General features: G+C 43.7%; 2 protein-coding genes across 2 annotated transcripts; one reads left to right on the forward strand and one right to left on the reverse strand.

Moving 5' to 3' along the window:
• Positions 1-2,507: 2,507 nt before the first annotated feature.
• Positions 2,508-18,067, reverse strand: ACTR5 (actin related protein 5). Its single transcript, XM_048820298.2, has 9 exons — positions 17,657-18,067; positions 16,150-16,379; positions 14,130-14,299; positions 12,592-12,809; positions 12,138-12,320; positions 9,133-9,255; positions 5,771-5,910; positions 4,781-4,913; positions 2,508-3,165 (listed from the first exon to the last, which is right to left on the reverse strand). Exons 1-9 carry the CDS (start codon positions 18,041-18,043, stop codon positions 2,908-2,910), a joined length of 1,842 nt encoding a protein of 613 aa, XP_048676255.1. The 5' UTR covers positions 18,044-18,067; the 3' UTR covers positions 2,508-2,907.
• Positions 18,068-18,137: 70 nt separating this feature from the next.
• ADIG (adipogenin) lies at positions 18,138-26,134 on the forward strand. The gene is made up of 3 exons (XM_048820610.2): positions 18,138-21,207; positions 23,485-23,783; positions 24,801-26,134. The coding sequence occupies exons 1-3, from the start codon at positions 21,081-21,083 to the stop codon at positions 25,032-25,034; spliced, it is 660 nt and encodes a 219-aa protein (XP_048676567.2). The 5' UTR covers positions 18,138-21,080; the 3' UTR covers positions 25,035-26,134.
• The last annotated feature ends 275 nt before the right edge of the window (positions 26,135-26,409 follow it).

Consider the following 26,409-nt stretch of genomic DNA (forward strand, 5'->3'; position numbering starts at 1 on the left):
TCTGAGTTCTCATGGGATACTACAGCTAGTGATGATGTAAAGTGACAAATCGATAGTTGCTATTTTGGGGCATTATACAATTTTACTCTTTGAGCAGCTGATCTGGCATCTCTGGTTCCATCACACTAATTGTGTTGCTCAAATTAAGCAACAGACAATAGCTGGGACATTCAGCATAGCTAGTCTTTTATTACGTCAGTCTTGAGGAGCCTAAATGAATTCTCACTATTATTAAAGTATGTCAGAGAAGAGCCGTGCTGCCCCCATAGCTAGGGGGCTGTCAAAAATGAATGAACTGCTAAGGGATGCTCCGCCTTTCACCTCTACTTCATCACAGTGGGAGAGTAGCATCGCTACAGGTAAGGCTGATACTAGTTTGCTGTTTAACAGCCGACTTTTCTAAATTCTCTGAAATCTACACGCTGCCTGATGGTTTTGAAAACTGATGTGCCTTCTTAGGGACCCAGATCAATGGTCCAAATGTGAATTCACTTGAACAAAGGGTTCCTAAGATATACCCCCATCCCCACATTTCCCAAACAAGCAAGACATTAAAATTTTACAGGTTTTTTCCCTTTAACAAAAAAACAAAACCCCAACATATCCTGGAGCTCAAACTATGGTCCTGATCCTCCCCAAACTGTTATCACCTGCTTGGGGGATTGATCTCAGCTAGTCTTTGGCACCCACTGTCCTTTGGGCAAGCAATACTCCACAGTTAGGCAGGGGGTAAAATGAGGTTCAAGCCAAGCCGACAAGCCAGAGGAAGTAATTTGCACTTGTGCAGCAGGACTGGGGCTCTGTTGCAAGACAGTTTACAGGCAGCCTGACAGTAAGTGGGTGGCTCAAGGTGCTGCACCATTGTTGCTCAACCTGGTGAGCAGCACCCACATACTGAGTCTGAGTCCTGTGTGTGGCAGTTTTCTTAGAACCTGTGTTGTGTGCACTAGTTTCTCTCTGCCTGCATTCTGCAGAGGCTTCTTCTGGAAATTCTGCCCTAAGAGCAAAGCTTCTGAGTTAAGAGCTGATATTCCAAAGTGCTCTAAAAAGACACATGCATGCTCATTCGTTACTTCAGAAGCATGGTCAAGGAAAACAGTAAAGAGAAGGAAGACTCTAATACGCAGCAACATTAGGGTAATGCAGGCTCCTCACCCTTATCAATGGGATTGTGTGAACAAAAGAGCAAGGGGCTGTGCCTCTCAATGCCAGCATCATCAAAATAGGTTCTGAGCATCAAGAAAAGCACCCTCATAGAAAGTTTTCTATTCTAAGGATTGGTTTAAGGTCACTATTGGCTAACATGGCAGGAGGATACTGTTAGTCAAGACATCAATTTGTATAGCTTGACAAATTTCAGCTATCTACACATACCAAAGGTCACACCATTCAGCCCCCTATGTGCTCTACTTCTTGTGAAAAGGGGGGTCTGAAGGAAATGTCAGACACTAGAAATTTTTTAGTCACATCCCCTCTTTAAAGCGGTCACAGCAAACCCCGATTGCTATTTCCTCCCACAGATGGCTGTAGGGGAAGAAAACCAAACCAAACCAAACCCCAAGCCGTGCACAAACTACAATAAACTTTAAGTGATCTATGTTACGCAAGACAATTTTGGCCAATCTTTTCCTCCCCATTACAGTGGAAATCCTGGTTTAACCTTAACTATGGTGGCACTACCATGCCACCACGATACTGCTGTGCCACATTAGGACTGTGGTAGAATTCATGGTGCAAGTTGGGGTTGTTTGGTCCAGGGCTTCCTCAGATACAGGCCTCCCCTCCCCAGTGAACTGCTGACTTCAGATCTACATGCGCAGAAGACTATTGGGCCAGAAAAAGGGCTGGGGTAGAGCTTATGGTGCAAAGGTGGGGTCATTTGATCAAGGGGTTCACAATGTCAAAATCAATATATTAGGAGCTCTTAACTTTCAGATTGCTCTAAAACCCATAGGCACAGCAAAATGGTCTTAAACTGGTATTCCACAACAGGGGCAGACTCTGGGAGAGGAGGGGAGGAGAACCAATCAGGTCATATCTCTCAGGCCTATTGTCTCAAAACTATCGGTTGGTCAAGGGACCATTCTGACCTGCACCTCTCCCCCGCCGGATCCTAGGTATAGTTAAGGATCTGGCAAGCCCATCAGATTGTAAGGTCTTTAGGCCAGGAGATCTCTTCATACTTCAACTGCAATTAGCACAAGTGGCCCCACTCCTAAAGGGGACAGTGATTAAAACAAATGATTAATAAAAGCCAATTACGGCTACCAGTTCAAAATGTTACTTATTTGGAGGGTGGGAGGAGGAAACAAGAATCGATGGTCAAACCAACAAGGATTAAAGCCACTGCATCAGCCCAGCTTTCTGTTCTCTAATACCAATGAAGTGTGCAGGTTTTCTTACAAACCACTCATACTATAATGGGCAAGAGAGACCCCTGCTGGACTGCTACATTATAAATCTTGCTTATAGAACAAGTCATTTAATAAAACAGCACCATAAAAAAGTAAAAAAAATCATCTTTTATTTGAAGAATTCTATAAAACATATTCTATAATACAACTCTCAAATTCCAAGAGGTTGATCATGTTTTTCATCTGAAATAGTTATCTTCTGTATTCATCCTCTTGCTCGATTCCTCATCGAATGGATGCATAGTCCCATATTCTGTGCAGGCAACATCAGATACGGAGCTGCCGAAAGCTTCCATGTTACAGTGCTATGACAAGGCCAGCTGCTGCACTAGAGACAAAGAACAGCTCCCCCTCCTGATTGTTCAAGAGAAACTTGCTACCCAAGGTGCTAAATGCTCTGTGCTAGGCTCCAGCCTGCAGTCCATTGTAGCAACTATTCCCTTGCTTGGCATGCAATCACTTTAACCCTGGGTGTGTGGTCAAATTCTCTCTGCTATGCCAGGTCACAAGGATTGCCTACACTAGCCGCCAGTACTTTGGTGGGTGCTAGAGCTTCAGTTGTCCGTGGAGCCTGTTTTGGAAGGCGAATGGGGACACAGACATTTGAAGCACAGTGCTCCTTGAGGTATTCGCCCCCTTTTTCTTCATAATCTTTTCTGGTTATCCAGCCTTCTTCATGGTTCACATATTCCAGTGCCCAATCCCTAGCTCCATACCAAGCATCCAGAATGGGATTGGAAGCAAGGTGAACCTAGAAAGCACAAAGAAGAAGTCTGTCAATGAAGGTGAGCCCCGAAAACAAGAGAGACTCCGGGAGAGAGTAGCCCCTTAACTTACTTCACAAAATTGAGTCTACATACTGCAATATTCCATACATTACGTTTAAGAGTTTGAGCCAATCCCACTTAATGCTCTGGAAGTCATGGGGGTCAAAGTATTGTTCTTTGGCTCTTGAAGACAAACCCCCAGTGGGTTTAGTGGACCTCTGTATTATGTACATCAAAAATCCCACCAGAGGATTCAGAACAAGAGGAAGCCCAAGGTTAGAACAATAGTGGTGGGGCAGCACAGGTTAAGAGCACTGGCAGAACGGTCTGGCAACCTAGAACTAGAATAGCAGAGAAGAACTGCAGATGAAGAGTAAGGAGTGCTGTACTGGGGAAGCTTGCACTGTATCATCTTCCACTGACATTGCCCTTTTCTCAGAGATTCCCAGCACCACCACTGATTCAAGAGAGATCAATGTTAAAATGAAGAATTTACGGCAGGGGCTTCTACAGCATGGACCACATCTTACTGGGAAGATCATTGTGTTGACACCTCCCTTTCCATACGTGACCACATAACATCCGTGCAGCAACTACAGTAATTGCTTAATAAGGAAAAGTAAAGAAGTACTTATAGGGTGCTTAGTGTTTTACTTGGTGTTTTTTGTTGTTTTTTTTTTGAATCAGCAGCAGGAAACCAGAAAACCCAGCACAATGCAACCAATCAGCTTTCCAGAACACAGTTTAAGAACTGCCAGCTTATTCTACCTGACTTATTGGCTACCGTGATCCTGCATTTAATATGATCAAATAGCTGGGAACCTACTTGATTGTGTTCCAAGCACTTAACTCTCACTCCTTGAAAGCCAACATCCAGCTGTGTGGGGCTACAGTGCAGCTGGGAATAGCAATGCAAGCATGTTGGATGTAGTGTACTAACAGGGAGTGTCACCTCATGGGTGGCAGGGTAGGCCAGATGGGAAGGCAGGGGCAAGAGAGGTTGCTGGGTAGAAAAAAAGAGGAAGGAAGAGACTATGTCAAGAGATCAAAGAGTAAAGAAGTAGGAACACCAAAAGCTGGCACTATGTTGCTGTGAGGAAGCTGGTAGCCCCAAATTCACCTTCAGCTATGTACAGCAGAACTACACAGAGCGCAGCAGCGAATAAGGGGATTACGTGATTAGGAGAAAGCCACCCAAAGGTGGTTAATATACAGAAAGATAGTGAGTGGCATTCAATAGTAATCCTTATTACAACTGCCAAAAACATGGCTGCATCCATGTTTCTGCGCTGGTCAGTCATATGAAGGCCAGTGCTATGTAGAGTCATCAAATTGCACAGCAACAGATATTAAACGAATAGACTATGATTACATCAGTCATTTTATACTGTCTATAGACCAGTCTGCTATTTAAAAAGAAATGGCAGGCTGTGGGAAAAGCTGTGCAAGTTGTTTTGAGATGGGTAGGAAGGAATTACAAGTGTCATTACAAAACCATACAAGAGACTTAGATTTCGCCTCACTTCTCTTATGCATGTCTTGCTTTTTTTTAAACAGAATAAACTATGAGCTTGTGCATTTTCACAGCTAATACCGCACCTGAAAAGATGACTGGAATGGCCTCATTTCAAGTAGCTCCTTCTGGATTCTGGCTTTCAGTCCAGGGTACATTGTATTTCCACCAGTGAGGAAGACATTCTGGACAAGTAAAGCCTGTTGCTCCTTTGGATACCTGCCGGAAGAAAACCAATGCTTCAACTTCGGGAGCATCTCACTGCAACGAGCGAATAGCTATGGAGAAGAATACTGCCACCTCAACGTCAAGCGAGATTTCTTTGGACATAAGCAGACAGTCCTTGCTTCATGAATACCACATATGATGCTCATATTTGTTTTCCTGTAGACAGCCAGAAAAGTTCGCTGAGGTAGCAGACAAGGTCATTAAAACAGTTCCTCTGCTGGTTCCCACGTTAGAATCAGAATCCTACATCACCAGAATTCTGTTTATAGTGATTTCAATCCACAGTCCTTTATGTAGGGCTAGAACTTCTCATATTAGATTATTTTCCTGGTCCTACATTTGTGGGGTGACTCAATGCTGATAAAAATAAATGAATTAGGGCTCTGGGTCGGGCTGGGCATCTACTTAGTGTCCCTCTACACTGATTTGCAAGCCCCTGGACTATCCTAATCCTGAACGACTCCAGGTCGTAATGTCATGATTCAGATTCCTACAAGGGGCTATTGTTGGCATCTGTATCTACTCAGGCTAGCACAGGACTGTTACTCGGTCACTAACGATTCAGTCCAGAACACAAAGACCACATAATTGATCCACAATGGTCCAAGGCCAGCAAAAGAAAAGAGGATTTGAATACCTGTGCTGTCAAGCAAGCAGCTGTTTTGACCCAAACTGTGAAAGCTGAAATTCAAAACTAAGATGAGGATTTTCAGAGGAGCTTAAGGGAGTTAAATGCCCAGATCAAAATGAATTTTAGTGGGATTGGGCCCTTAATCTGTTTTCAGTTTAGCCTAAAGGAGTTAATTCCATTTCCGCAAAGCAAAGCGCAAGCAGTTTTGCTAACTCACCTGTCCAGGACGTATTGCATGGTTTCTGCGATGCCCGCCTGCTCTTCTCCTATCAGAGAGGGTTGGAAGAGAATTTCTGGAACCCTGATTCTCTCTGTACCAAGAAAAAGCTGGTGGTACTCTGCCAGGTTAAACACGGGCTGTAAATATAAAACATTAAATATTAACTCTCTTTTCCCACTATGTTTTCCCCTCCCTGAAAGTATGCCTCCTTAACTACTATGTTGCGGGATCTGATTCCAATACACCAGTGCCCTGACAGTTCACACACAGTTTGACTTGGCAGCATAGATAGGACTAACTCATGTTTTACCTGTGTTCCTACAGTGCAATAGGGCTTGAGCCTTGCAGGTCTGTAGAACATAGTCAATACGGTTGAATCATGGTTCCGTTCTATCGACATTGTAAGCCCAAAGTGTGTTTTAATCATGTTGGGGGACTACAGTGTCAGAGTCATAGAATTTAAGCCCAGAAGGGACAACCAGATGATTTATTCTGATCTCCAACTGAAATTAGACCAAGGTATTACAGCCCTCAGAAGACTAAAACTATTATGTGCCACAGGGCGAGAATAGGATGTACTGAGGTGCACCAAATTTGAGGTTTCTGCAGTGGCAGGGAATTAAGTGAGGTATACTCCAATTATCCTGGCAAGAGACCTGCATCCCAGGCTGAAGATAGCAACCCCACCTCGCCTCCCCCTACCCCCCATCAGGTCATGTATAGTAATCAGTTAGACCTGGAGCACATGAACAAGAACTAGCCAGCCAAGCACCCGAGAAAGAGAATGCTCAGTACCACCTGAGAGCACTGGTAGTCCCCATCCAGTGCCCCAGCTCTGGCCATCTCTGATGCTTCAGAAGAAAGAGACAAAAAGAACCCAGATTACGGGGGAGGAAATCCCTTCCTGATCCTTGAGGAAGCCCTGAGATTTTAGGGACAGACAAACCAGAAAGGACCCTCAGGCAACATCAATGTTGTAATCCATAAATCACTATATGCTTCGTTTCCCTTTCTGTTTCCTATTTTCCCAGCAGATTGCTGCTTAACTGGATTACAAAGGCACCAGCTACACAGGGCAGAGGTTGACAACCACACTTTCAGTACAGTTCTGGGCAAGCCAGGTTGTAATATGGTTTGGCCAGCCAGTGTGGGCAGGGCCAAATCATGTTATAAAACCAGGCTTCAGCCCAAACAGGCTGCATCTATACTAACCTTTTCCTTACTGTTACAATTTGAGCTCCAAGGCACTAATGGTTGCCCCTACTTTTAAGCCACCGTGTCACGTAGGCCTGCCCTAAGCAAGGTTAGAAGTCACGTTACTTTGTTAAAATCTCCACTGGGGCCTTGTCTATACTAGTGCTCTCACTGTTGCTACCATCAGTGGCAGGAACAGTCAAATATAAAAAAACAAGGCTAATGCAGACAAGTGCCAGAGTAACAGCCGTGTTAGTCTGTATTCGCAAAAAGAAAAGGAGTACTTGTGGCACCTTAGAGACTAACCAATTTATTTGAGCATGAGCTTTCGTGAGCTACAGCTCACTTCATCAGATGCATACTGTGGAAACTGCAGCAGACTTTATATATACACAGAGAATATGAAACAATACCTCCTCCCACCCCACTGTCCTGCTGGTAATAGCTTATCTAAAGTGATCATCAGGTAGGCCATTTCCAGCACAAATCCAGGTTTTCTCACCCTCCACCTCCCCACACAAATTCACTCTCCTGCTGGTGCTAGCCCATCCAAAGTGACAACTCTTTACATAATCAAGTCGGGCTATTTCCTGCATAAATCCAGGTTTTCTCACATCCCCCCCACCCCCATACACACACAAACTCACTCTCCTGCTGGTAAAAGCTCAGTGGTCAGTTTAGATGAGCTATTACCAGCAGGAGAGTGAGTTTGTGTGTGTATGGGGGTGGGGGGGATGTGTGAGAACCTGGATTTATGCAGGAAATAGCCCGACTTGATTATGTAAAGAGTTGTCACTTTGGATGGGCTAGCACCAGCAGGAGAGTGAATTTGTGTGGGGAGGTGGAGGGTGAGAAAACCTGGATTTGTGCTGGAAATGGCCCACCTGATGATCACTTTAGATAAGCTATTACCAGCAGGACAGTGGGGTGGGAGGAGGTATTGTTTCATATTCTCTGTGTATATATAAAGTCTGCTGCAGTTTCCACGGTATACATCTGATGAAGTGAGCTGTAGCTCACGAAAGCTCATGCTCAAATAAATTGGTTAGTCTCTAAGGTGCCACAAGTACTCCTTTTCTTTTTGCAGACAAGTGCATAATAGAGACATAGGCTGGAGCTGCGGTCTAGCCTGTTGTGACTGGGTTTATCCCCATCCATGCCACCGAGCCAGATTCTGCTGTTGAAGTCAGCTAAGCAAGGTTGTTTGCCCTTTTTAGATATGGCTAAAGTCACTGGTAACAGAGCCGTGTTCGTAGAGCTTTAGCGCTGTTTGCCTCACCACTGTCAACGAGGACTTTTTTCTGACGAAGCTGCCAGCAGAACTGTGCTATAGACCAACACCTGACGTAGGCTAACAGCCTGTTAGCCTCATTTTATATTAAAATTTCTCAGGAAAAAAAAAAAATCCCTCCCTATGTTGTTGAAGGAAACAATGCCAGAATCCTGCTAGCAAAAGCTACATTGACATACTGCCGTAGCTAACAGGTTTGTGTTTCTAATGTGGACAGGGTTAAACTGGTAGCAAGAAGCCCAGTCAGCTGCAATACCAGCAGCCAAGTCTCACTTGCTTGAAGGACATCTTCATGGAGAATGAAATTAAAGCATCTGTGCAACGTACCATGCTGACCGCAAGAGGACAACCATCAATTCTATTTTTCAAACATTTAATATTTCTTTCTAACGAGCCATTGTTTATAAGGGCCTCTTACAAGATGTAAAACATTACTCCATTAAAAAAGATAAACCTTAGTGACGAGAAAAAAAGATCAGAGTCTTTTCATTTAGTTTCTTGGCTGTACACCAGTCTCAAATCAGTCAGCTGAAACATGCAAAGTTCTAGTACGCCTCTATTATTTAATTGTGGCTGCAGAGGCAAACAGTAAGTTTCAAAGTATGATCACACTTTTTGAATAAGTATGAGCAGCTACATTAGGTAGGACAAAAAAGCGCAAGGGCCATCAATCCTCATGCACCAGAATATAACTGATCAACTGTGGTTGCGATGAAGTTTCCTCCATAGTAGAACGTTCCAGGGGACGAGAAACCTTTCTCCAATGCATCCAGCATTGGCTGCTATTGAGCTAGGATAGTAGACCCACTGGACCATTGGTCTCGACTGGTAGGGCAATCCCTATGAAGCAAGGAAAGATTATAAAGAGTCAAACCTCCACGGTGGTAACTGGCTTCTCAACTTCAGGCTGTTCCTCAGCAAACAAAGGCTCAAACTCATGAATGCTTTCCACATCCTCCAGGGACTGTTCACTGCCCAAAGGGTCCAGGTCCAGGGTCTGGAAAAAGAAACCAAGAGGATCAGTTATTTCAGTGACCTTAGCTCCGACGTGCCAAGTCTATAACTGGCTGGGATTCTGATGAAACAATGGCCTGTTAGCCTGATCCTGCCCTGCTGCCTGAAACCTCATCTCTGCAATATACTTACACAAGCATTAAAAATTCTCAGGCACTGAAGAGAAACCAAAACCAGGGAACAATATTATATTATTTTATATATATATATACACATATATACACACACACACATATATATACATATACACACACACATATATATACATATATACACACACACACGGAATAAATTCCATAAAGCCCTTTAACTCCTGATCAGGATGCCAACTCACACATTAAGCCTCCTATTCAACAGACTGACCACCCATCCCCCTGAATTAGCCTTGTTAGAAGAAAGGGTCTCTCCTATCCAAAGTCTACATTAAATCTTATTTAAATAGGTTTTTAAGATCAGTTAGAAGAACTGGAAATGCACCAGATTTTAACTGTTCTATAATTACCACAATTCCTCACCTTGTTTGTGTGGGTCTGGAAAATAAACACTTACTGGCTACACAGCTGCCACATGAGTCTTGGAGTTGCCTAGTTTCAGACAAGCATGGTCTGTGTGTGTTGTGCCAGAAAGGCCACAAGGACATTCTGTCAGACACAGGGATGGTCATATCTCCAAAGCTCTTCGCTGAGCAATGATACCTTTAGCCATGAGCCTACTCTTGAGAACTGGGCAAGATTTTTAGGGTAACTTTTAAAATTACCTCATTTACTTCTACAACAAACAGTAATTTGGGTTTGGGGTTTGTTGCAGAGGTCTTGGCTTTGCCCCTTGTACACCAAACAGGCTATTTTGAAACACTGAGCAAACAAAGGGAAAAAAGTTAAGTTTTAAATGGTCTGAGTATGTTAACAAATCCCCTCATTCCCTTTTTAAAATGGGAAGAGAGGAATCTTAAATAGAAAAACCTCTTGCTCAAAAGTCTTAAATGACATCCCATGTTTTTGGGAAGAGTTAATTTTAGATGGATGCTGTTAGCTGAAGGTCTGTTAAATGTTTAGGCTTCTTTTAAAAGACAAAATAAGACAAATACCCAAGAGGGAAGAAAGTAGCAAGAGATAGGAAAATGTGCCCACAGGCACAGCACATGGTACACAGTGTAATTAACCACCCCTGAATCCTGGCTTTTATTCCCTTAGGGTAGACAGGCTCTCCTCTCCAATCTTTCTGAGCAGATTTTGGGGGCAATTGGGCCCCGCCCCCCCAGGCCTTCTCAAACAGGGTATCACAGGAGTCTATTTTATCATCCTTCCTGTTCAACGAGCATCACCGTTGGCAGGTTTAATGAAGAAACATGGACTGAAGTGTTCAGTATGGCAATGACACCCAGCTCTACATCTCTGTCATGTCTGACCTGTGTGGTGTAGTGAAGAAATAACCAACTCTCTCGAATTTGGAGCTCAGAGGAGGGCTAGCTGGTTGAGACTCAGTCTGGACAAGACTGAGAATATTAGTGGGTTAGGAAAAAAGTCAGCCAGAGGAATCAGTGAAGCTCCTATCAGCACCCCTAACTGAGGAGGTGCAGCCACTACCCGTGCCATCTTTATATTATAGATCCTGGGTTGGTCTTGGGTGGGCAGGTAGCAGTGACAGTCAAGATCACTTTTTCACCTGTACATGGTGAGAAGGGTGAGATTCTTCTCTTTGATGCAGGGACTGTGCCACAAATTTTCCATGCCTTGATCACCTCAACATCTGATTGCTGCAACATGCTCTAATTGGGACTTCATCCTGAAACCACTCCCAAATTAAAGCTAGTGTAGAAGGTGGCAGGCCAATTACTTGGAGTAGTTTCAACCTGTACAGTCCTAAATGGTTTGGTCACTTGGGTCTACTTCTGTGCCTGTGCCATGCTGCTGCAGTAGAAATCAGCGAAGGTACTTGAGCTGGAGCACCCTCAGTACCATTAAGGAGTTAGAACAAGGTGCCCTCTGTAACCACGCCTCAACTTTTGGAACTTGGTCCACCCTTTGTTCCAAAATAACCCAGATTTGTTAACCTTCTAGGCACAGTGTAAGACCCAACACTTTAGGTCTGGTTGGAGGGGTCTGATTCTTATTATGTCTGTTGATGTGCATTTATTTGTGAGTGGGATGAGCAGTCCATGTTGATATTACTGTGGAAATTAATTATGGTACCACAGAAGGTCCCGAGAATATGGGATGGACACTTTTACTTACATTTCAAAAATTGAATAGTACATTGTTCTTAAATTTTTTATGGGTAGAGTTTGGCCGAGTCCTGTGCCTGGAGTACAAAGTAGGAGGGGAGAAGGTGGTGCTATGGGGGTACATTGTATAACGATACTAAGTTATAGGTGCTGCTTAGAGCATGTGTTAAAAAGAAGGAAAGGAAAACATTCAGCCCCTCCGACTGTTCTTGCCCCAATCCCAATGAAGGTACTTTCTCCTTCCCCCACCCTCCTAATCAGCTCTGGGGGGAACCAGGGAAGCCTGTTCATCCCAGATAATTGTACAGTTTAACTAAGTGTCAGGATGGCTGATCTGACTTTTGTATTGGAGTATAAATCTAAACAGACATCCAAGAGATGCGTGAGGATACTGAGTGCTGAACGTAGCAAGAGTTGTAAATTTCAGACAAAACCAGCTCCAGACGTACCCGTAGCCAGGTGGGAAGAGGGGTCGCAGTGGGGCAGGGCAGCAGTAGTCAAATCAATAGGGAGTTGCAGATTGCTAAAGGGAAGAGCCGTTCAGTCACAAGAATAGTCTAGGGAACGGAGACACTCTCAGGATATGTAATTTTGAGTGCATTACATGTAGTAACAGAAGTAACCTGGCTTCAGTGTCGTACCTCTGGTTTGCTATCCACAACATCCACTTCAATGCTGACTTCTGCCTGTAGGATCTTCTGTTTGGTTTGTTCAATGGCCAGACTCAGCTTGTGGATGTATGACTGCAGTTCCTCGGCAGAGTCCATGTTCAGTTCAACCAAAGCTTTGTGAAACTGATCCATCTGACCATCTTCTAGCAGTTCCTGCAGAGAGATCCCACCATTAAGTAGGTAATGGTTGCCAATGGTCCTATTGAAAATTCCAGGGGAAAGGCACTGGACATTTCCCCTTGGCTGCTGTAACACAACTCCATCTGCTGTGATGCAGACTTGCTGCCTTAACAGGGTAACTGCTAAGTCTTCAATGTGCTGTATGTGAAACAGTGCCATTCTGGAGACATTCCCAGGTCATTAGGGCTCTGAGAGCAGGACCCTCCACCCCCAAACACACAGCAAACTCATCTTCTATAACTACCTGCACGTAGAGCAACCTGTCCAGCCTCTCTTGGTCAAGCTGCAGTTTCTCCTCCCGCCGGCGTGCATTAAGCTCTTGGAGCCTACGTAGCTGCTGCTGCCGCCTCTCCTGCTTCTCCTCTGATGTCAGCGTGCTACCGAGGAGTTTGCTGGAGAAGGGCAGCTGCATCTTGTGCACGTTGCTCTCGTAGTATTCAGGCGACCTCCACTTCTGCAGCTCTGTGGGAATATTTTGAACACAAATAATCTATTTGCCAGGCTGACACTTTACCTTGTCCATACCCCGTTCTGGAAGTTCTCACATTAAAGAACATGGTAAGAAGCAGCAATCTAGTTTGGGACCCTTTCCTACTGCCTAGCCAACCATTGTTCCCTGTTAGCTGTCCCCTCAAAGTAGCACCTACTGAATGTGAGAGCATTAGATTGCATACTCAGATCAAGAGTCTTCCAGTCTGTCTCGCTGCACTCTGATCTCCAGAATGCAAAAAGCATGAAATAGAGGAGTGGTGAACAGGGCCCTAACTCATTCTTAAAGTCCTTCTGCCCAGGTTGCGTGTCTCCCTGTATTTCCACAGGCCCTTGCAGACTCTTTTACTGTGCAGGATTTTTTCATGAAGTAGTACTTTTTAAACACAAAAATATATAAATAAAATTCTTCTAGAAAGTACCCATCCTTTGAATGTATCCTTCTTTGCAAGATGCCTAGAGTGATTCCTAGCTTAGCCACTACATTTTAGGGCCCCTCTGGAAGATTTTGTGTATCAGTCTATCAGATGCATTCTCTGAAATGCTAGTAGCCCTAACATGATAGAAATGTATTATGGATACATGAGAAGCAGAGAATGAACCAGATCAGAAACAGAAGTGAAGCTCCCCGGTCTATTTTCATCCAATGCTAGCAATAAAGAAATGATAAAAAGGAAAATTTGATTTTAAAATATGTACCCATTTGAAATAATCCCAGTTATCAGTAACAGAAGGATTTTATACAAACAAAAATGTTTTTAAAATAGCACGAGTTTTATCTTTATAAACATTACTTTAAATTTTCTCTATTTTATGGACTGCTATGAAACTGTTGTCCCATATGTGCTACAAGCTGGACTAATGAAGGCCATGAAGGCTTAACGTATGAAGACTGTCAGAATCTCAGTAAAAGGAAAGGAGTACTTGTGGCACCTTAGAGACTAACCAATTTATTTGAGCATTTGAAGGTCAAAAATCCATTACAATCTACATACCACACAGACTATGCTGACAGCTTGTGCCTCACGCTCTCAAAGAAACTGCGGAATCACCTGATCAAGATCCTCTACAGCAAACAGGGAAAGATTAAGAATGAGCTCTCAATGCTCAAATAAATTGGTTAGTCTCTAAGGTGCCACAAGTACTCCTTTTCTTTTTGCGAATACAGACTAACACGGCTGTTCCTCTGAAACCTGTCAGTAAAAGGAGAATCCTGTCAACCTGACAATGAGGTAGAGGACAGGATCAAGCTTGAATTAAAATTGCGTGGTTTTGATTTACACCCAGCCTTACCTTCTAGATAATCCTCTGCAATATAGCTGTGTTCATGCAGTATTTCCTCCATGCGGCTGAGAGTGATGGCAGCAAAATGCCCAGGGTATTTCAGCTGCAGAAGGCGCTGAAGATACACAGCTGCCTGGCATCCGCCAAGATTGATACGTTTGCAGTTTTTAGCATCCAATCTAACGCAATACAAAAAAGGCAGACAAAGGAAACTAGAGAAGTCCAGAACTTCACAGAATAAAACATCTCTTTTAAATCGCAAGGGAAAGAATATTGATTATAAATAAGTAGGCAAATACATAGCAGATCCAACACCTTTGCTAACCCCAACACCATCAACTGTAGGCACTATTCAAAAAGCTTTGTAAGTTTCATTTTTTGTTTGCAAAAAGCCCCTACTGTCAGGTCATTTTGGTTTGCTGGGTTTTTGGGAGGTCGGGGGGCGGGGGGACAGAACAGGCGTAGAACTGGCTTTACAGAAGGGAAAATATCAAAGATAACTGGACACAAAAAATGTTTGTGCCCACTGAGACCTGGAAATCCCATAGGATCACAACACTTCTAAAGCAATGGAACTCAAAACAGGTACAGTCACATTAGTTTCAGCTCCTTTAAAAAAAAGGCAAGGGGAAATACTGGAAAGGGGAAAAGTTGATTAAGAAATGCTTGAATATAAGAGTAGCAGGAGATTATCAACAGAGCATATAACACACAATTAACACCAAAAAGAAATACTTGGTCACAGTGGATTAATCTTCCCCCAGCGTACAATCAGCTTGCAGAATCCATGGCCAGAGGTTCAGAGTCACCTCGACTAGATCAGTGGCTCTCAACCTTTCCAGACTACTGTACCCCTTTCAGGAGTCTGATTTGTCTTGTGTACCCCAAGTTTCACCTCCCTTAAAAACTACTTCCTTACAAAAATCAGACAAAAATACAAAAATGTCTCAGCACACTATTACTGAAAAATTGCTTACTTTCTCATTTGTACCATATAATTATAAAAGAAATTGATTACAATATTTATATTCCACTTACATTTCAGTGCGATACTTGAGCCTGTTTTTCACTTATGAGCCATCCTGAAGATGGAGCCCTGCCACCCGGAGCTGAAGCAGGTAACTTAGTTTTGCGGGGGCCCCTGTTACGTGGCACCCCAGACAACTGCCCTGCTTGCCATCCCCTAGGGCTGGCCGTACGCTTGCGACCCTCTAAGTCCGTTCTGTGATCCCCCTGGGGGTTGCAACCCTCAGGTTGAGAAACACTGATCTAAAGGAGTTGCTACCCCCCTAGAAGACCTCTGCATACCCCCAGTGGTATGTGTACTCCTGGTTGAGAAACACTGAACTAGACTATTTTGTGAAAAACAGTATGTCTAGATATGCCAGCTCATAGAAGCGCAAATTTTCCTACTTCATGGAGTAATCTGACTGCTAGAGAAAGCTCCCTACCCTCTACAGCATTGCACAACTGGCTATGTGCATCATGTGAGAAAGTCTGCCTTTCCCTGAAGCATCAAGTATAGGCTACAGGACCACTTACTGCAGGAAGAATACTGGAATGCATGGATCAATGGTCTGATTAGTTTGGCAGAGCCCAGGTGAGGGCTTCACACGTCTGACCCAGCCTTTTAGACTGTCTAAACAATCACATTAAACACAATGTATGTACCTTTTCTACTGTGTCTGGTATTTTACTAGTAGAAAGATTATCTTACCCCTTTATTTTAGAAACATGGATTTATGCACTGTAACAATAAAGAAATGCATTGTGTGTATTCCACAAAGAGTACACTTCACCCCAGCATTCAAGTATATTAGCCCAAATCTTGCTATTGGGAGGTTGACAGCACCCATCCTTTCTTGTCTTTAATATACATTTGAGCCTGCAAAGAGTTCAGGTCCCAGCATCTATTTGGAGCAAAACACACACTGAGGGAACCTGTTGTATCTGCTGCCTGCAAGTCTGTATTCAAAATAAGAGCCGCTGTGTGTCACTTTGTGGAAACCTGTGCTAGAGCGTCACTCACCTGCCCTCTAAGACTGGCAAAACGTGCGTGCACTGATAACCAGAAGACACTATCAGACTGTTGCAAGGCCAGTCCTGCCTTCTGTTGTGGTGGAAGCTGTACATGCTGTCCACTCCATATGAAACCTTTGGGACCTGGTAACATTCAAACAGGAGCTCTGACATCATTTGCCTCGAATACAGAGGATTGCACACTGCTTCTGTTAAAACGATTGGATGGTCAACACAACCCTACAGCAGAACAATGGGACAGAGATGATAAGAGAATTATGATGTTCATGTGATCAACACATACTGAACAGACAGATCTTTTCTCATTTCTAGTTATTTTGCATATAGAGATTAAAGATATATGCAGATAAAGAGTGAAAGTACATTTCATTTGTTAGTCTCCCTCAGCCCTACTTAAGGAGCATAATGCAAATACTTTTGGGTACCAGCAATAGCTCGGAGCAATGATTGGTACACATTGTTTTATAGACTACTATAAAAGTCAGGATTAAGTGACAAAGTAATAAAAATACCTGAACCCTGTCTACCCTATAAATTCCACCATTACTTCAACTAATAGAGAATAATGGGCTGGGTCCTAATTTTAGGAAGAAAAGGGAGCTTTTTAATGCATCTAAGTGACTTAGGATCCCAACTCCCATTTCCAAAATGGATTCAGGCAGTTAGGAATCTAATTGTGAGTGGGATATAGGCTCCTTTGAAAGCTTTACCCAAGGCTTAAAAGGGCTGGATTTTTTTTTTTTTTTTTTTTTTTTTACACACAATATGGTAAAGGGCTGTACAAACAAAATACAGTCTGATATATAAGACAGACAACTAGGTCAAGGAGGGATGGTCACTCAGCTAAACCCCCAAATCTCTTTGCTAAAGGCTGGCTCTAAACAACTTGTTCTCAACCAAGGTCCTGCAACAAGAACTCTGCAGAGCCTCCTAGAAGTCAACGCCCCACTCCCGGTGCAGTTCTCAGTGCAGGACGGACTGGACAGCTTCGTTTTACAACCCAGAACCCAAGACACTGGGCACAATCAGAACACAGCCCCCTAAAGAGAAAACTAGAAGCGCCTTTGGGATTTCCTACCGTAACACATACTCTGTTCTGTACCTCGGCCGTCTCATCCCACCAGTAGCTTTACCTGAGAACGCCCCCATTTCCCTCCGTTATTGCTCAGCCACAAACTCTGTCCCACCCCAAGCTCTTCACCCTTCCCATCCCGACCCCCCAGTCAATACCCAGTGTCGGTCTACCTCCCCCGCCCGCCTTCCCAAACAGTGTGACCAGAAACCTTTCTCCACTTCTGCTCCTCCTGGATCCTCCTTCCCACAACCGTCCCCAGCCATGCCCCTCACCCCTCTGCTCAGACTCCCCCCCCATTCCCCGCTGGGTTTCACCTGGTCCTTCCCCGGGGCTAGCGCCCCCCGTCCCTGCTCTTCCCCGCGGCCCAGGTTCCAGATCCCTCCTCGGTCCCCCCGGTCCCGACCCTGCCCCCGGGCGGCACCTGCGAGGAGACGCCCAGGCGCTGGAAGATGTGGTCGAACAGCAGCTCCTGCAGCTCCAGCTGCACGGGCACGTTGCGGTCGAAGGGCGAGCGGAGGAGCCAGCGCAGCGGCTCGGGGCTGCCCAGGTCGTTGCCCACCTGGGTCTCGGCGCCAGCCCCGCCCCGGGCCCCCCGGCTCCGGGCCGCTAGCGAGCGGAATCTGAGCAGCGGCTCCCCGGGCACCTCGGGGTCCGGACAGGCCCAGCCCGCCCGCGCCTGGAACGAGCCGTTATCGATCACTAGCGGCACGGGCTGCGGCGTGCGCACGGCCGGGCGGGGCCCCAGCACCGGGTCCGGCAGCCAGCGGGCATCGCGGAACGGGAACACCAGGCCCGCCGCCGCCGCCATCCTGGGGCCGCCGCGCGCGCGCTCGCTCCGCTCCGCTCCGCTCCGGCCGGGAACAGGAGCCCGCCACCAGCGTTCCGGGCCGGGCGGAGCTCAGGGTGCAGCGGGGCGGGTGAAACGGGCCTCGGCGTGGGCAGCTGCTGTCTGCGGACAACCTCCGCGAAGGCTTAACTGCTTTGCCTGTGGCCGCCTCTGCATTCGTCCAGCTTGCAGCGCATGCGGGACAACCGGCTGCTAGCACTCCCGAAGCGAGAGGCCATAAAACAGAGAGAACTTAAACGTTTGTCCAGATAAAAACCATCCTGCTGTTTTTAAAAAAGTCTTGATTGTGTTAGTGTAAAATCCCCCTGTTACTAATAACGGATTATTTCCGATGCGTAGGTTTCAGAGTAGCAGCCCTGTTAGTCTGTAGTCGCGAAAGGAAAAGGAGGACTTGTGGCCCCTTAGAGACTAACTAATTTATTGGAGCATAAGCTTTTGTGAGCTACAGTCTCTAAGGGGCCACAAGTCCTCCTTTTCTTTTTCCGATGCATAAAGTTTTAAAATCAAATTTGACTTTTTATCATTTCTGTATTGCTAGCACTAGGTGAAAACAGACGCGTCAGTTTCACTTCTGTTTGATCTGGTTCTTTCTTGCTTCTCAGGTGAACCTCACATGGTTCTATCCTTTCAGGGTAGCAGCCCTGTTAGTCTGTATCGGCAGAAAGAACAGGAGTACTTGTGGCACTTTAAAGACTAACAAATTATTTGAGCATAAGCTTTCGTGGGCTACAGTCCACTTCATCAGATGCCTAGAATGGAACATTTAGTAAGAAGATATATAGATAGATATACACAGAAAACATGAAAAGGTGGAGTAAGAGGCTAATTAATTAAGATGAGCTATTATCAGCAGGAGAAAAAAACTCTTGTAGTGATAATCAAGATGGCCCATTTAGACAGTTGACAAGAAGGTGTGAGGATACTTAACATGGGGAAATAGATTCAATATGTGTGATGACCCAGCCACTCCCACTCTCTATTCAAAACTCCCCAGGTTAATGGTATCTACTTTGCATATTAATTCAAGCTCAGCAGTTTCTCATTGGAATCTATTTTTGAAGCTTTTCTGTTGCAAAATTGCCACCTTTAAATCTGTTACTGAGCGGCCAGAGGGGGTTGAAGTGTTCTCCTACCGGTTTTTGAATGGTATAATCCCTGATGTCATGTTAGCGTGTCTAGCACTTCAGAGAATAAATGTGACAAACTGGAAGATTTTGCGTATCAAAGGGATCTAAAATGTAGTGGCTAAACTATAAGTCACTTTAGGCAGCTTTCCAAGAAGGTTAATGCTAAGGATGAGTACTTTCTTGAAGAATTATATAAAGAAAGAGCTTCTACAAGAAGCAGCGATTCAGCAAAAAAAAAAACCCCACACCTGGTAAAACTGGTTTATAAGCCAAGCTTTGCCACCCCTCAGTTTCGCAACTCATGATGCTTAGGAGCAGAGCGGAGACTTTTCCGACTATGCTTTCCCCTTAAAGCCTTCCAGCTAAAAATTATGGCAGTTAAACCTTTTAAATACTTTATCTCAAAGCCTTAATTGTACAGTTTTCCTTTAGAAATATTTAACTAAATTTTTAGTATACCTGTGCCTAAGAGAAGCATTGTCTAGTTAGAGCAAGAGACCTGAGTCAGTAGTGTTGGGTTTTGTTCCCCCTCTACCGCTGACTGGCTATCTAGCCTTAGGCAACTCACTAAGAGCCTGATTTTCAGAAATGCTGAGTCCCTACAATTCCCATGTTTCAGAGGAACAGCCGTGTTAGTCTGTATTCGCAAAAAGAAAAGGAGTACTTGTGGCACCTTAGAGACTAACCAATTTATTTGAGCATGAGCTTTCGTGAGCTACAGCTCACGAAAGTCAATGGAAGCTGCAGATACTCAGCCTCTTTGAAACACGGCCCACTGATTTCTTTGTTTACCCAGGCTACAAAGTAGGAATAACAAGACTTCCCTTGCTCACATGTGTGCTGTCAGGGTTAATTAATTAGAATTTACAAAGCACCTGGAGAACTTGGGATAAAAAATTCAAAAGGTTTTGAATATTATAGAAAACAAATGTATACACAAACAAGAAAATTAAAAGCATGCAAACATTAGTAATGTGCACTTATATACCCCCCTTCATCTGACATTTTTTTCCAAGTGCTATACAAACAATTAAGCAACACAAACTCCCTGAGATGAGTGGTTAGTAATGGTTTTATCTGACTGATGGAGAAACACACAGAGAGAAGTTAAGTGATTTTTCCACAGTTGCACCATAGGTCAATGAGGGAGCGCGGACTTTTTCCTAGTGTTCCTGCTCTAATCACTGCCAAACTCCCTTGTGATGAGAAATAAGTTAAAACCCACAATTCCTATAAAAAGGAATATTTTACCTTTCTTAAAAGGAAAAAAAGGGGAAAAAAGAATAGATAAAGAGTTACTAATATACTTGTCAAGGAAAGAAAAGAATCACAAAGGGATTCAAACATACTGAGATGGTTATACTATCTATCTATCTATCATTTCTCTGAAAATTGCTTATTGCTTATCTCAATTGTGAGAGCCTGACATAAGAACTTTTCACTAAATATAAGTTTCTTCTTTAACCATCTCTGTAGGTTTGATCCTGATTGCAGTCATTTCTTTCCTTGGAAGGTGTGCTAGTCACCTTGTTTTTGACAAATATTAAAGTGCCTTGTCATCTATTTTTTTACAGTAGGCATGGAAGTACTGTTTATTATATTTTTATAGGCTTTGGAGGGCTCATAATTTATGGCTATCTTCTAATTGCAAATATAAGGAGGGGCAATTAAACCAGATTCTTTCCAGTTTATTTTTTTCATCCTGCCCTTAATCCTTTTTGTTTCCTTCCTCAGTGGGCTACGGGTTGTCCTTCATACTAGCTAAGCTGAGAATGACAGCATAGTCTTTTTGTGACACACACTGTGATGCTACCAAAAGGTAGCTACTGAAGCAGAGTAAGCAACCAGTTTAGCTTGCCCTGAAACTAGCTATGAGGTATCCTCTGGTTCCTTTGGTGAACGATTTGACCTTTCCTCTTCTCTTTTTTTGGTTTTGTTTGCCATTTGGGTTGTTGTTGATCCTACTGATTATCTGGCTTCACCTTTTACTCAATGAAGGTAAGTTTTACTATCAGATAGATCAATGTTTTTGTACAAAGGCTTTAAGTATTAGCTTTCCTTTTACAGCACTCTGCTAGCTATTTTTAGGCTAATGCAGCTTGCCTCCTAAAGAAACTAAAGGCTTTCTCAGTGCAGCAGGTTGTATGTGGAAAATCAAGCTCAATATATGATGTTTAATCAGTTAAGAATGTCTAGCTAGAAGGACCTGTTATTAATGGTGGATTCTCTTTGTTAATCGTTCTTTGAAAAGCAACCATTTAACTTAAGAGAGTTGTGGAAGAATGTTTTGTGGATTTTAAATAAAGCTCCCCCCCCCTTTTTTTTTGTGGTGAAACCTCAAATATTATTGAGTTATCTCGTAAGTGGGTATTTGCTCTTCTCCTCAGTCACTTATGATATTGTTTCTGAGTGCCAGCACTGACGCCTTGTCAAATAGTACAGGGACTGAAAGGAAGCTTTTGCAAGGGAGAAACGTGTTTGTTTTCATTTATTGATGTGTTTTCGTTCTCTTTGTGATTCCCCCCTTGGCATTTCTCCGCCTTCTCATACATCAGCAGCTAACAACAGGCTTGCTGATGTCCCTGAAGGGATGAGGCATTGTTAGTTCTAACCTTGCAGTGTAATTGACCTGGCTTAGAGCACAGGAATCAATTCTAGGCTCAGGAACAGTGTTTCTCCTTTGAAGGCACTGCCTTCAAAGAGAATAAAGTCTAATGTAAAATATGTCTTCAGCTCAAATTGATGCAATTTGCTTTTCTTTCAATTCTGTAAGGCCCAGTCCTGGAGTGGGTTCCGTGGGAGTAGTGAGAATGGACTTTACTGAACTGTGTGGCAGCAGCAGAATGACAAGTACTGGTAGCTAAGCAGGATGATAGTCCCCAACCATCCTTTATCCTCTCCTATGCGTGCACAGACACCCACATGTTACATTTTGACTTGGAGTCCCCCTTTGCAGAAACTAAGATTCACCACTTTATTGTCCTGTAGATACAGATTTGCTGAGGGAGGAACATGGGGACTTTTGGATCCCATTGCTAGATTGCTCTGGGACAAAGACTACAACTGGTATTGTCTTGATCAAACGAGGGCAGGTAACAACCATATTTCAGTGCCCACTGGTTACCATGTACGTAAAGTACCTACTACATGTGCCCTGAAGCTTATTGTTATGGATAATATAACTGAACTGTGGGGGTGATGGTAGCACAAAGTTACCTGAGTGGAATGGAAATGTTTCTGAGGGCATGGCCTACCTGTGTGCATATATGTGTATTTATATAATGATCTGGATATGGCTGTACATACATATTTAGTTCATTGCCATTTCAGATTATTCTGTGTGGAGGTGTGGGTATGCATAAGCTGTCCCAGGGCAAGTGACAGTTTACACTGGTACAATGCATCTAGTGGGTTGCACTGGTATAGCTACATTGGTGAAGCTACTCCACTAGTATAAATCTCAGGGCAGGTCTACACCACAGCCGGGATCGACGCTCTGAGATCCATCCACTGGTAGTCGATTTAGCGGGTATAGTGAAGATCCGCCAATCAATAGCAAACCGCTCTCCAGTCGACCCCTGTACTCTACCCCCGATGAGAAGAGTAAGGTAAGTCGATGGGCTATGTAAAATGACCCTGCTTAGTCCCTACCTGGTCTATTCAGTCATATCAGCTTAACTAGCATCGTGTGAAATATTTCGTATTATTTTACGGCAGTTAACTTTGGAGCCAGCACAACTGCGGGGGAGTGAGATGGATTCTACTCTTCTTAGAATCATAGAATATCAGGGTTGGAAGGGACCTCACCCTGGGTTTAGCAGGCCAGTGCTCAAACCACTGAGCTATCCCTCCCCCCCCCCCACCTCAAGAGAATTGCTCACTAAACTCTAGTGGGTTACAGTTGTTCAGTCTCATAGTAATGTACAAGTGTATGAGAGCCTCAGTTGGCTTCCAAAACCTCAACTATGGGTGGTGATATGCTAGAGGTAAGGAACCACACTTGACTCTCAGACCCCAAGTTGAGCTTATAGGACTAGCAGGTAGAGAGGGAAAACAAATCTCTAACTTGTAACCTGAACACATTTGAAATAAAAATCACTATGACACAATACAGGTGGAATCCCACAATGCAACTTTCTAGAGTAATTTTTCACAGTAGAGCCATACTTTAAATGCAGCTGCTGTACCCTAATACTTAACACTTCTGTTCTCCTTTTTCCCTAATCCCAACCCCATACAGTTACTTTACATTTAACTTAAAAAAATTATTTTCAGCCCAAGTGCCCCGTGCCAAAGAAATAAAGAAGCCATCTTCTGATCAGTCTGATGACAATGCAGACCCTAAATCTGAGAATGAGTCCACAGGGAATAAAAGCTGGAGTGAGATGCCTGCTATGGAGTTCCAAAAGGAGATGTGGATGAAGGCCCCTAAGGGGCCCAAGCCGGCTTATCTGAGTTCAAAACCAAGAGTCCAAACAAAAGGTCTCTTTACTGCAATCTCGGACAGTCTGTCATGGGCTCAGGGGACAAGGCTATGTCGCTTTGAGAAGAATGCCCTGTATAATATCATAATGGTGAGTGGACCGGCCATACCAGCTCTTTATGTGAGGGCTGTTTATGTGTGTGTGTCTCATGCCTGTCTCTTTCTCCCCACCACCTCAACCAAACTCAGATTCTGATTGTTTAATCAGCAGGGCAGAAAAAAACAAATTTATTTGTGTCTGTCCCATACTAAACTCTTTTCCATTTCAATGGTTCCTGTTCTGGGTAGTAGTTAAAGGTGCTATGTAAGGACACACGAGTGCCTTTATATATTAAACAAAATCCTAACCATTGCAAAGCTACTCTAGTTCAAAAGGCAGACACAGCACCTCAGCAGTAGCTTTCATTTTCTCAATGATCTGATTCAGCTAAAAGGCTGCACTCTACTGTGTATACAAACTCCCTTTGATATAACATGTCAGCATGTAACTTTTGAATGTATTGATAATATAATTTTTAAAGCTGTTCTAGACTCCAAATAATGGAATATGTGTAAGACTAAAAACTACAGATACAGGCTCTTCCTTCAAAAATTATTTTGCCCTCTTCACTTACTTGACCAGACCTGAATTCTGGATTCTCAAATTTCCTTGCTGATATTGAAGTCCCAAGCATCTAACTTAGAGCACAGAATGCAGTGCTACTTGTTCTCTAAGTATTTATGACATCATCCACTGCTGTGGGGTCTTGGCATGTCACTAAAGTAGGAAATATCTTTCAAATGCTATAAAAGCCTGTTATAAAGTACACACGGAATATAAATCTTCTGTTGATCTCACCTTTTGTGTGTTGATCCTGGAGTTAGATAGCCAGTGACTTCAGTGGGGCTCTGCAGGGGAGAGTAGCTGTCCATGCGGAGTAGCTTGGGGACTCGGGATTTAGATCAGTTCCTTTTTATGTGATTTAGAGCAGTTCCTTGCTGTGTGCCAGGTGAGCTGGGGAAACGTGGGGGGAGAACCAGATGCTCATTGTGGTCTTACACCTGAAATGCCATCAGTTTAAAGATTATCTTCACCAAGAAAAATCTCTTTCCCCCTTTTTCCTGTTAGCTACTGTGCACCCTGCTTCTCTCTCTCATCTGGAACTTTGGCTGCCAATTGCTTGAGATCTCCAATGTCGTGATGATTCAGCTGCTGCCATCATCGCTGGTTATCTGCACAGCTCAGCTTTTCACCCTACTGAGAGGAAAGGTTGTGAAAATCTTGGACTCCCTGAGACTAGAAATCAGAGGGCTGTCTGCTTCATTCACTGGGAGGAGATATGAGAAAACTGAAGTAAAGTGATGCAGCAATATGCATGGTGGTTCCAAAGTGGAGAACTACATTGGTGTGCAAATAAAACAAGTGGGGATGTTGCCACGAGCAGTAACCTATACAATGTCCTTGAGAGCAGTTAGTGTGGAACAGAGGCATAGAAATTCTCTAATCTTGACTATGTGTTCCTTTGTTTTTTTTCTTTTAATCTAGATTCTAGTGGATTAGCATATACACACACACCCCCACCCCACAACTGGCTTCCATGTGGATAATATCAATAGACCAAGTACTGTTAGTTGAGCGGACACCTTTTGCCAGGACCAACCTCTCATTTCAAACACTTAAGGCAATGAATGTCAGTTGATTGTTCAAGCACCATTACGCTCCCAATGACATAGAAAATAACGGGTCATATTTCAATCAGCCCATTGTTTTTCTGGTCTCTAACTTGTAAGACCCCAAATGTTGGAGATGAGCAGATTTTTCAGTTCTCAGCTTTTGAGAAATGGAACAAACCTACCTTAGATTGCTAATGGGTTCATTGCTGCACAATATATAGAGACACTGGGCACAAGACTTCTCCATTCGTGCCCAGTGTTCCTGGTGCATTCTTTTTAAGCACTTAGCATCTTGTGCATATGATATCAGGTTGTGCCCCAAAAGGGTACATTTGTGCTCAGAAATTTAAATTGCCTCTACTAGGTGCAGGGACTGTAGGGCTGATGAAAATGGGGGGAGCCACTAATTTGTGTCCTAAGGGAATACCTGATAGACACATTATAAGCAGAAGGGACACGGACTATTGCATTGAGCTCAGTAAGTTCTTGACAAATCTTTAAAAGGGCAGCAGATCACAACCACACACAAGCTGTATCATTGTTCAGCAATCAAAGCATTCACAGAGTTTGAAAGAACCTTTGTTTTTCCTAGAGAAGTTCTGTAAATAAGTTGCCCTGCATAGAAGTACATGAAAGGACTGCATAATTATTGTATTAACCTATGCTATTGATGCAGCATGTCTTGTGTATGTTGTCTTCTCTTAAGACATTTATAAAAAACAGCTATTACATTTCCTGGGACTTCTCTGGTTGCTAAATTCTAAATAAAACATGTGGCAAACTGCACAAGATTGAATAAATGGTTTATTTAAGAAGAGTTTAGTTGTCATTCCTCAGCTGGCTGGGGCTAATTAAAGTATCCATGCCTGGAAGGTGCATATAGGGCTGGGATGGTTCTCCTTTTAGAACACTCCTATGAGGATGAGTAAAAGATTTTGCCTCACAGTCTGACCATGCTAAATCAGTGCACTCACAGTTGGAAAGTGACTGGAAGGTGGTCTGTTCTCTCTCCCCAGTTCACAGTGGTGTGTATGTACCAATCACTGGCTTGGCAGGTGTCTGAC

This window comes from Caretta caretta, chromosome 13 (genome assembly GCF_965140235.1).
Source record: "Caretta caretta isolate rCarCar2 chromosome 13, rCarCar1.hap1, whole genome shotgun sequence".
NCBI classification, from domain to species: Eukaryota; Metazoa; Chordata; order Testudines; family Cheloniidae; genus Caretta; species Caretta caretta.